This window comes from Vombatus ursinus, unplaced genomic scaffold (assembly GCF_900497805.2).
Source record: "Vombatus ursinus unplaced genomic scaffold, bare-nosed wombat genome assembly UNPS02000580.1, whole genome shotgun sequence".
Taxonomy (NCBI): domain Eukaryota; kingdom Metazoa; phylum Chordata; class Mammalia; order Diprotodontia; family Vombatidae; genus Vombatus; species Vombatus ursinus.
In genome coordinates, this window is record NW_020940358.1 from 8192557 (window position 1) to 8204464 (window position 11908).

Here is an 11908-nt window from a genome sequence, read left to right on the forward strand (position 1 = left end):
ATCTGCTTGAGTCTCCCTCTTCCTTCTGCTGGAATTTTCTTTTACCTCAATTCCTTCTCCTCCAACAACTTACTCTGGTTGACCCTAGACAGAGATTTTGTAGAGAGTCAGACTTGGCTCAATGTAAATTTAAAACTTCCTAACAATTACAGTTACACAAATTGGAACATGGTGCCTCAGTAGGTCTTGGGTTCCCCAACATTGAAAGTCTTCAAGCAAAGACTGAATGACCACTTGTTGGATATGTGAGGATTTTTTTGTTCATGTATGAATAGTACTTTTGACATCCCTTCCAACTCCAAGTTTCTATGATTATGTTGAGCCATGGTCTGCCTTAAAAGAAGTTCTGCCCCTTGAGGTGAGAAAAGAACGGCTCAGTGAGCTGAGATGATGCCCTTTCCCTCAAGAAAAGACATGGAACTAAGTTCTCCTGCCTAGCCTCATCTTAGAATCTGAAATCTTAGCCCCAGGTCCCTAGAATTTTCCTGGGCATCCTCACTTTTTTCATTATTACTGACCCCTCTTTCATGGTGATTGTTAGATGCCTACCCATTCTAGTCTTTCTGTCCTCCAGGCCTAAAGCTGAGCTAGGGGCCACCCTCCTCTTTCCCCAGCTGCCCTTACTAAAAAGTCAAATGCCTGGGGTTTTAGGATGCTGTTGCTGCCTTCGGATGGGAAAGTTCCTCACCCTCCATCCCCTTCTCCCCACTCCATATTCATTTGCCCTTGTGGCTTGGGGCAAAACAGGGAGTTAGGCAGAGGGAGGAGCTGGGCTGATGAGGTCCCTCTGGCTGCCCAGAACTTAGGCCTCCTGGAAATGTACTGGCCCCAAAAATAGACATATTTTAAAAATAACTTGGGCTGGGTTTTTGTTTTGATTTTTTCTTCTTTTTTTCCCTCTGCTCTTTATAAATATGCAGCATTGGGAAAAGGTCAGGGCTGAAGGGGGAAGAGGGGAGGGGCTATGAGTGGAAGCAATAGTTCTACGCCCCTTGGCTTAGAATTTGGGCAGGGGACATGCTGGGTACTACTTACTGTTCTATTTGCTAACTTGGTCTCCTTCACCACACATGTCCCTAAAGCAGAGGAGCCCTGCCCTTGGGGAAGAACCACTGGTGAACTTGGTGTGGGCTTAGGGTATAGCTGGTGTAGCCACAGTTATAAGTTAAATGCTCATATAGGGGGAGGAAATGCAAGGCTGAGGGTATAGGGAATGAAAAGGTTCCAGAGAGTAGAGAAATTTCCTGTGGGAAAGGTCCCATAGAATAGGGCAATTATTTCTTCTTATGCTGCCTCCCTAAATTTCCCAATTGAAAGTATTATAAAATGCCCTCCTTCCCCTAACCCACTCCTGTTTTAATCATATAATGGTTAAGGGAGGCAAAACACCAGAGATACAAGAGTTATCCTCCTCTAGATCCATTTCCTGACCCAAGTTGGGTGGTTTGGTCCATGTTGTTAAGAGGAGAATAACCCATCCCAGTGAACAATCCATTCTTCTCTCGAATCCTTACTTTCCTGCTTCCTGAAGGGGTGAGGGGGGAGAGGTTCTATTCTCTGGGTATCCTGCCTAATCTGTATCTCTTGGAGTCAGTGTTTGTGTAAATGCTCTAAGCTGGGAAATATGTAGCTAGAAAGGCAAGCCAGGGCCTTTCAGTGGGTGTGGCTAACATTGCCATAGCCATAGAACCAATGTGGGGATGAGGGAAGTTCCCACAGCTTTGGTGGCTGTCTTTCTGAGGGTAGGAAGGGATTTATTCTGAGCCCCAAATGTCCCACCTGGAAGTAGTTTAATCTTCCTGGCACCCTTTACCCCCTCACCCCAGGAAGCTAAGAACTGAGGATAGGGGGGTGGGAAAGGGGTACGTCAGTGGGTCCTGTGGTAGGGGGTCCAGAAATACCATAGGTAGGACTAGTGCTAGCTTTGTCTTCTCAGTCCCCAGATAAACACATATTGATAGTCATATGTACTCCGTCTCTAGTCTCCTGGGAGACAGCAGAAGGATTTCATCAGTGCCCATCTCTATTGCCTCCCCAGGGAGCTTCCCCTCCTTCAGCTGAGTTTGTGCCAGTCTCTGGTGACCTTTCCATGGTGTGTGTTCTGCAAGTTGGATGCAGTGGTTAGAAAACATGTGCATTTGGATTGCACCAGGCCTTTTCCCCACAGAATGACCTACCAGGGTCAGGGGCTGGGCAGAGTTTTCAGTCCCTATGCCTCACCCTAGGACCCCTAGCTGGCCAGCCTAAACTCAACTCCCCCCCCCCAAGGGGGCCAGTCTGGGGTGGAGCTGCCAAAGGGGAATGGAAAAAAACACCAGATCAGATCAGACTGGCATGTGAATAGCTTCTCCTCCTTCCCTCCTCCCCTATCCCCATCCCGGCCGAGGCCCTGTTGGGAAAAGCTGCTCTAGATTGCACGCAGACCTAACCAGCTCTGCCTGGCTTTGACTTTGTCCCTGAAAGCTCCTGGCTGCCTGGGAAGACAGTCTGTCCACCCCCCCACCCCCACCCCCACCCCCTCTTCCAGGCCTAGGAGCAAGAGGACACCCAGCCCTTTCCCATCAGTGTTTAATGAATGCCCCTTTCAGGCTGTGGAGTTGGAAAAAGACATGTATTTTGGGGAAGCATGGTCTTTTTTCTGAGTAGGTACCTGGTTCTCCTGATCTGGAAGCCCCTCTCATCAGGGCTGGTCTCAGACCATTAATAAAATATTAATAGCCCAAGTGATTTCAAAGATCATCTACTCTAAGTCCCTCATTTTACAGATGGGGAAACTGAGGCCCAGGGAGGGAGATGGATTCATCATTGGTCATACAGCTAGCTAGTGGCATAATTGGGGTTCAAATCCAGGCCTTCTGACTCCAAATCATGTTTCTGGCTCTAGGTTTTAGGCCCTGGACTAGACTTTTATATAACTCCTGGAAATCCCTGTTTATAGACTCAGGGAAGTTAGAAGCTGTCTAGAGCCAGATTAGTTAGAACTGACTAGGAACAGTGTCTGCAGCCCCTAAGGCTCTCAGGTTTTCACCTGAGACAACACTGCTTTATGAAAGGTGAGGGATAGCCTGCCCTTGGGATTGACTCTTTCACCTGGGCCCTGATGAAAGGACAGCTAATGTCAGCTACCATGGACAAATGGCAGAGTTGGTGAGAACCTTAGGAATGGTTTAGTGGACATCTACTAGATTTGGAGTCTAATTTGGAGTTTTGATTAGACTAGCTCTGGATTGGGCAAATCATTTCAACTCTCTGGGCTTGTTTTCCCATTTGCATAATGGCAAGTTCCACAGTATGATCTAAGTCCTTCTAGCTCTAAATGCAATGACAGTAAATTTGATGACAACCTATAGCCATCCACTCCATCACCTGCATTTTACAGGTGAGGAAACTGAGGTCCAAGAAGGAACATGATTAGCCTAAGGTCACACAATGAATTCGCAACAGAAATGCAGAAATTTGTTTTTGCTGTACTATATATGCTTATAACAAGGACTTTTGTTTTCTTCCCATTGTGTTTCGGGGAGAGAAGACTTATCTTCTTTTGAAAAAAATATTGGGCAGCTAGGTGATGGAGTGAATACACCATTGGCCCTGGAGTCTGGAGGACTCAAGCTCAAATGTGACCTCAGACAGTTACTTGCTATGTGACCCTGGGCAAATCAGTTAACCCTGATTGCCTCCAAAAGAAAAAAGAAAGAAAAAGAAAAGAAAAAAATATAAAGTTTAATTTAAAAAAATTAGGGCAGAGTCAAGACTGGAACCTCTGCGCTTGGAATGTTCAGGGAGGGGAGAACCTAGCTACTGTGTCAACTAAAGGAAAGGGGTGAAGAGGCAAGGGCTTTGCTGAAGATTCGTGAAAAGGGATTGAAGTAGGTTGTAATTGCGAGGGCCTTCCTGAGAGATGGTGATGATAATGGGGGTAAATATAAATATCTTCATCCCTATCTCTGCATACCCAGAAAGGTTCTCTGCCTCTCCTTTGAGCCCATGGCCACTTAATAGGGAGAGGGAGAAGGGAAGAGAATAAGCATTCATACAGTACTGACTCTGTGCCAGGCACAGGGCTAATTTACAAATATCATCTTACTTCATCTTCACAACAACTCTGCCAGGTAGGTATGGTTATCATCCCCGTTTTACAGTTGAGGAAACTGAGACAAAGAGAGGTTAAGTGACTTGCCCAGGGTCACACAGATGGTGTCTCAAGTGGGATTTGAACACAGGCGTTCGTGTTCCAGGCCCAACGCTCTATTCACCTGGCTGGTGAAGCTGGGGCTTGAACCCTCACCTTCTGACCCATGCGTCCCATGTTCTTTTGGCTACCCCATGTTGCTTGTCTGTTTAAGCAGAGCTCCACGAGTCTTCCTCTGCTCATCCCCTCTCTTCGAGCTTGTGGCTTTTTGTGGTCTGACTCTCCGTCCCTTGTCTGTGTGTCTGAGCACTCCGCTGCATGTCTGTCCTCATTTTGAGGGTACCCTTCCCTTGGCAGAGCAGAGAGACCCCTCACCCTCCCTCTCCTTTCCCCCACCCCATCTCCTGGTCACTGTAGAACCCAAACCCAAACACAACAGCATACAGAGGGAGCAAGAGTAGCCTTTCTTCTCCCTCTGACTGTCTCTATCAGTCCTGCTTTCTGGGATCGAGCTCCTTCTAATATAATTATCTAGATTTATAGCGTGGGTGGTACTGCTCATGGGGGAGACTCAAAGGCCCGAACTTGGCAGAGTCATTATAGGGTGGAAGAGAAGCACCCGGACTCCAGGGCTGGGGGAGAGGGGGAGAGAGTTGATTTTGAGCTGGACATGGATTTAACCTCTCTTCCCTTTAATTTCCTCACCTACAACACAAGAGAATTGGACCAGGCAATCTCTAAGGTCCTTTTCAGCTCTCAATCTCATGATCTTGTTGTGTTGTGGTATGTTTGAATATATGAATGAATGAATGATTGAAAAAGCAGTCACTAAGCATTTACTATGTGTAAAGGACTATCCTATATGTCTTTACTTGAGTCCAAGTAAGCATGAAATGTGTACAAATGCACACACATATATGTATGGGACACATGAAGGCGTGTACCTGTGTTGGAGCAGCATGGAAATAGGTGCTATAATAATCCAACGCTCTGATCCTATGGGAATCTCTGTGTCTCCTGGCTTTGGAAGTTCAGACTTCCTCTTGACTTCCTCTGGACCTAATGGATCGGGGGGCAGGTGCCTACTCATTGCTGCCATCCCATTCCCAGCCTGAGACCCAGGCTTCCCTCCCCATGGAGGCATGTGTGACCAGATCCTTGGACATGTCACGGACATGGGGGAGGCCAACCACTTCCCCCACAGCCTGCCCCACTCGGGAAATAGGAGCCCACTCCCCTCTTGGGAAGAATCCTGTGTCCTGCTTCACTTCTTCCCAGAAGGAATTTTGTTGGCAGGGCTGTGTAGACAGTTTGGCAAGTATGAACTCAGCCACATGCCAGGTGCTCTGGTATGCATAGTAGTGGTGAGATCATTGTGGGCTGGAATAGGATAATAGGATCACAGATTTAGAACTGCAGAAGATTTTAGGGGACCATCTAGTCCAACGCTTGCATTTTACAGATGAGGAGGTTGAGGGGCCAAGTGACTTGCCCAGGATCATATAGTAAATATCTGAGGCAGGATTTGAACTCAGGTCTTCCTGAATCCAAGTCTAGCACTCTGCTCACTACCCATCTACCACCCCCAAATAATTGTGGTAGGTTTTATGGAGGAGGTTGGGAAAATAGGACTGAGAAGTTGTCCTTTTTAAAACATTTTACTGCACAGGGCATCATGCAAAAAAGAAGGCATTTCCCACTCTAGGCTTCAATTATTCCCAGATATGAGGCCCTGGCCCTTCTGTCCATATGTGGGCAGGAGTGTGTGAAGAGAGGGTTGTGACTGTGGGAGGTGTGAGTGGGGGAGATCTCTGTCTCAGACTAGGAAAAAATCTTCTGGTTAGTTCCCCAGTCAAATTCACAGCAAACACCAATCCAGCCTTAGGGATTTAGAATAAAGGGATTTGGTTCCAGGGTTTGCTAAGGAGTGACCGCCTTCCATTTTCACCCCAAAGCAACCCCAGCCCTGAGGTCCCTCCAGGAATGAAAGAAGTTGAGGTGGGGCTGGGAACCTCCAGAGAAGCTGGATTCCTCCATAATTTGACACAGGGGGCAGCAAGAGGGAGATAAGAGAGAGCTCACCTTCTCCGGAATGTAGCTTTGCTTAGCTTTTCTCCAGGGAAGAATGTAGTGGGAGCCCCCTCATTCCCCACTCCCACCCTGAGCTCTAAAGAGCAGTGGGAATGGGGAATGTGGTGAGGGTGTGTGAAAGCTGTACTGTTAACAGGATAAGAAGAACTCAAGAAAAGAGCACCCCACTCATCCTCCTCCACCCCATAGGCAATGTCACCTTGCATCCTTCTTCCCCTTCCAGTCACCACCAGAGCTGCTTTCCCTACTCTGAGGTCTCTGGCCACAAAGCTTTAACCATTCTATGTTCTGAAAGCCTTCTAACTGTAAGGGGACAAGGCTGACATGGAGAGAAATAAGCAGAGGAGAAGGGAGACAGTCAGAGAGCGCAAGATCCTGGAATGGGATTTCAGACTTAGAGCATCCAGAAGTGTCTTAGAAATCATCCCATCCACATCCCTTATTTCAGAGATGAGAAACTTGAGGCTGAGGAAGAGGATGAGGCTTAGCACAAGTCATACAAATCATACATGGCAGAGCGAGAATTGGAACCCAAGTCCTCTGATTAATTCTGGTGTTCTTTCCATTGCATCACCATTGACTGTCTCTTTGAGGGATCTTGGTATAGGTTTGGGAAGAATGCAAATGTACTGGGGTGGTGGGGAGTAGGATAAAGCAAGACAAACCTCTTTTGATCTCCTTGCTCCTTCAACCCCAGTGATGCTTTCCTGAGAATTGAGACCCAGTAGGCTATTGGTAGATCTATTTTCTGGGAATACATAGGCTCAGAATGAGAAAACTGCCTCCTCTAGGCAGAGCAGAATCACTCAGCTTCCTTAAGTCTATCTTTTGATTGGCAGTAGACCCAACCTGGGCCAAAATCCACACTTGTTAAATGTTGCATGACCTTGGAGGGGGTTGTCCTGGGAGGTATTGAGATTAGAGAAGGGCTAGATCCCCCAGGGCAGGCTCTGGTCTCTGCCCCACCTAACTCTTTATCCTAGATGTGGGGATGGGGAAATTCATGAACCCAGATGCTCAAGAACAGTCTCCCTATCAGACATACTTCATCTAATAGATCCTGGAAGCTTTGGGCAGATTACCATGGTACCCGACTGGAGAAATACAGCTTTTTCTTTGGGGAAAAATATTATCACAAACCTTACTGGGGTAGAAGAAGGAGGATAATGATCATAGTATTATAGGTTTATAGCTGGAAGGGACTTCCCTGGCCCCAATGCCTGGGGGAATTAGGAACTGGGTGAAGAATTTATTCTCTAACAATTTACTCTTGCTGACTTCCATTGTGGGGTCAAATAAGGGTATGTACCTAGAAGGGAAGACCCTGAGGGAACTCTAGACCTTGGGTCTTTTACCCAGAGAGGAAGCAGGAGTCAGGATATTCTCATTCCCCTGGGGTGGGGACCCTGACAGCTCTGAGCATGAGAGGTAATTTTTTTGGCTCAATGGCCAGTCCTTTGGGGAGAAGGGGGTGCTGACTAGGCAAGGAGCCAACCTCTCCTCCTCATCTCTCTATCTCTCTCTCCCTAACACCAGGCATTTTTTTTGACAGGATGATGAATGGGGAGGTCCTCTGAACAAGCTAACTGCTGCAGGGAGGAGGGGAAAGGGATTCCAGCTGGGGCCCCCCCAGACTTGTAAGATACTGGCTGATGGGCCCTGCTGAGTGTTCCAAAGCTAATGGCTAAATTTCTGTGTGAATAATTTGGGCCACTTTTCAATCTTGTTTCCAGACTAGGACAAGGCAGAACCTACTGAGAAATCCCTTCCTTTCCCTGCTTTCCATGGTCTCCAAGTGTATTCTGTTCCTGCCTTGGTGACATCAGCCTCTGGTCTAAGCTACAGGCTGAGCCCTAACCCCAGTCACAAACTAAGATGAACCCCCCCACCCCCCACCCCCGCTTTTAGCGATGTGTGAGTTGTTCACAAGGGAATCAGACCAAGGAACATCAATGGCTTGGTGCAGGCCATCTCTGATTCTAAGAGATAAAAGATACACAGAATGTATGTCATCCTAGAAAGGAGATTAGAAGGTCATCTCACCCAGAAGTGTCGCATGCAGCCCACAACACTCCCAAATGCAGCCAGAACCTGGTTAAAATGTAGTTCCTATATGATCTTAATGTGCTGATGTATGAATTAAAAAAAGAAAGAAATACATAAATGTGTGTGGTTTTCTAAGTCAATATGAGACCCACAAAGATCCTTACATATGGTTTGGCAACCCCTGTTTCTATTTGAGATTGACAATGATCTAGCCTTCATTTTACAAATGGGGAAATGGAGGCCCTGATATAGGAAATGACTTACCAAGGTCACCCAACAAATTAGTACCAAAGTCAAAACTTCCTGTTTCTACTGTGCTTCCTCAGAAAAATGATCTGTAAAAGGGGGTATCTGTATGAATGAGATTACTGATCCATCAAAGTATGAAAGAGACTGCCTTATTAAATAGTATGGGTGCTGCCCTTACCATGAGCAAGTCCTTGGCCTAGAGTACCAGACAGATAGAATGACAAAGCCCAGTAGAGAGATGTAAAGCTTTCAGGGGACATTAACAATTCAGAGAGTTAGTGAGAGTCTTCATATCATGGAATCATGGTGTTAGAATTTGAAGAGGCCTTAGCAGCCATCCAGAGAACCACCTCATTTTACAGAGGCTCAGAGAGGTAAATGGTCTGCCCAAGGTCACACAGATAGTGTCAGAAGCAGAATTTGGACCTGGGTCTTCCTCACTCCCGATCTATCTCTCTGTCTACTGCTTCTGCCTTTTAAGTTATGCGCGCAGCCTTGTTAAGGACTCACGCAAGCTTTGTCAGCCTTTCAGGGAGGAAGCTGGTGGATTTGGGGAAAAACTGTAGCCAGGTAGGCATTGACCCATCTCTTCCTTGAAGAGATGCTCCACTCCCCTTATTGTTTTCCTCACCTGCATTTCTTCTTTTGCAGCTTTTTCATGTGGCCTATGTCCTCATCAAGTTTGCCAACTCCCCAAGGCCAGATCTCTGGGTACTTGAGAGATCCACAGACTTTGGACTCACCTACCAACCTTGGCAGTACTTTGCCTGTAAGTAGACTCTAAGCTGTGACCCTTGACAGGTGGGAGGGATATGATGGTGAAGGCCCAGGAAAAGTGGGACATATGTCCCTGGGAGATCTGGAGGCAAACCTGCACTGTCCAACTTTTGTAAGGGGCTCTATGGCTCTGTGAACAGATCAATGACAAAGCGGGCATGGGAGATGCCAGAGAGCTGCTGTTACACATCTCAGCCCCATCAGCCCACGATGCCTGGTATTTTGGCTCTTGCTATTGCCAAGACTGTGTTTATAGAGTAGGGGCCGCACTGTCTGCTTCTTAGGTAACTGGGACAATGGAGCATCTTCCACAATTCCCATCCATACATACTTCTCCAGGTTCTCTTCTCTTCTGAAGTGTTCACCCTGCTGTTCTGGCCTTTTTGACTTACAGGACTACCCTTTGGGAGTTCCATGGTCTGGTCTTGACTTTGCCACTGACTGGGGGCAATCATTTCACTTTTCTGGGCCTCAATTTCCTTATCCTTTAAAATGAAGGATGCGGATTATAGTGCTTCTAAATTCCCTTTCAGGTCTGCCATTCTTTATTCTTAGGTCCCTTCTGTTTCCTAGGTTCTACGTTTTAATGTTCCTTCCATATCTGACATATTATGTTATGTTTTAAAGGTTCCTTCCATTTTCGATATTCTTTGTTCTGAGATTACCTCCTGCTCTGACATTCCATATTCTATATTTTAAGGTCCCTTACCACTCTGACATCCCTTGTTCTAAGGGCCCTTCCAGCTTTCTGTTTTAAATTCTATTCTAGTTTGGACAGTATATGTTCTAAGTTCTCTTTAAGCTATAATATTCTGTGATTCTAAAAGCTCTATTCCTATGGCTAGCATAATTGTGAACTTGGAGAATATTGCCTCTGGTGGCCCATACTTTCTCTCCCCCTTTTTTATCTTGATTCCTTCAATCCCACCTCAAGGTTCTAAGGACTTCTTGTCTAGGAGAAAAATATAAATAAACTTCCTCCCTCTGAAGTATTCAAAGCTAAATAGGTTTTCCCTTTCAGGGGTGTTTCCATTTTAAAAGAAAAGCCTGGAGAGCATTACTTACACCTTGAGTTATAGTTTTGCCTGTACTTGCTTTATCTTCCCAATAGTCTATAAATCTCTGAGGGCCTGGACTGTATCATCTTTATCTTGAATTCTCCCTGCTCTGAGCCTGGTTGCCCTGTGCCTGCATACTCATAACACATTCATACTTCAAGAAACAAACTTAATTCACCCGAGATTTAGTAAGTACCTGCTATGACCAAGGTACTGGGTATGTACAAAAGTAAAAATGAAACCATCCCTGCCCAGGAGGGGATTTATTCTGCTGATGAGATACAGAGACATATGTTAATGTTAATAAAACATAGGTTAAATTAAAGAGAGGGGAAACACTATCCACTCTGGGCCACAGGAAAGGCTTTCTGGAAGAGGTACCACTTTACTTACAGTTTTTCTCTCCTTCCCAACTCCTTTCCTTGTACTAGGGACTTCAGCATAGATATTCACTCTCCCTCAAATGCCCTAACCTCTCAGTCTGCTCCAGTGAGCTATGCCCCCACCCCCACCTTTGAGTTCAAGAATTCTGAAATCCAACCCTTTATCTGGGCAGCAAGGTAGAGCAGTGGATAAAGTGGCAGCCCTTGAGTCAGGAGGACCTGAGTTCAAATCTGGCCTCAGACACTTAATAACTGTCTGATCCTAGGCAGGCCACTTAAGCCTGTTTACCTCCATTTCCTCATCTGGAAAATGAGCTGGATAAGGAAATGGTAAATAACTCCAGTATCTTTGCCAAGAAAACCACAAATGCGATCACAAAGTTGGATACACTAACCAACAACAAAATGGAATCATAATGGTCCCTTTAGCGACGCGAGAAGGTTCAGCTTTGGATAGTGTGATTTTGAAACACTGACTAGATATCCAGCAGGTAATTCATTCAGGAGAAATTAGCATTGAATATATAGATTTGGGAATCAACTGTGTTGAGATGTTAATTGAACCCCATGGGGGCAGGTGAGATCACTAGTGGAGAAAGGAAAGGAGAAAGGAGAAAAGAAAAAGAGATGAGAATGATCTAAGATGAAAAACAAGTGAGAAAGTCTTCCTTTGGGAACGTCCAAATTGGGCTACACCTTTTCATTGTGGCCATGATGCTTGCTCAATTTCTTCTACCTCCTGGTGAAATCTGGAGGGTTCCTAACTCTCCCTGACACACTCATGCCTGGCTCATACCATCTGTTCTCCTACAGCATCTAAGAGGGACTGCATTGAGAAGTTCGGGCTTCAGACTCTGGAGCGCGTCACCAGGGATGATGATGTCATCTGCACTACTGAGTACTCTCGCATTGTACCCCTGGAAAATGGGGAGGTATGACTGTGGCTGGTGGGGAGAGTGGGAATATAAAGGGCTATTTCAAGTGGGGCTAATAGAAATGGAAAATATCAGGTGCAGTCATGGGGTAGGGACTTAGGAGAGGGGAAGACATGAGGGAAAGACCTCAGAGTGATGGAGTTGAAGGGTTAAATCAGCTGTGGAAAAGGTTTCAGAAAATCAGGTATAAAAATGTTTCAGATCGTAGACTTTAAATGAGCCCCAAGCCCTCTCTGA

The 11908-nt window shown here is 46.1% G+C and overlaps 1 protein-coding gene across 1 annotated transcript in view; it reads left to right on the forward strand.

Annotated features, from left to right (window-relative positions):
* Positions 1 to 11908, forward strand: part of LAMA5 (laminin subunit alpha 5) — a 119667-nt gene that overhangs the window by 42835 nt on the left and 64924 nt on the right. Inside the window, exons 3-4 of the mRNA XM_027850165.1 lie at positions 9170 to 9287; positions 11550 to 11668. Of these exons, the coding sequence (XP_027705966.1) occupies positions 9170 to 9287; positions 11550 to 11668 (237 nt within the window). The remainder of the gene's footprint in view (positions 1 to 9169; positions 9288 to 11549; positions 11669 to 11908) is intronic.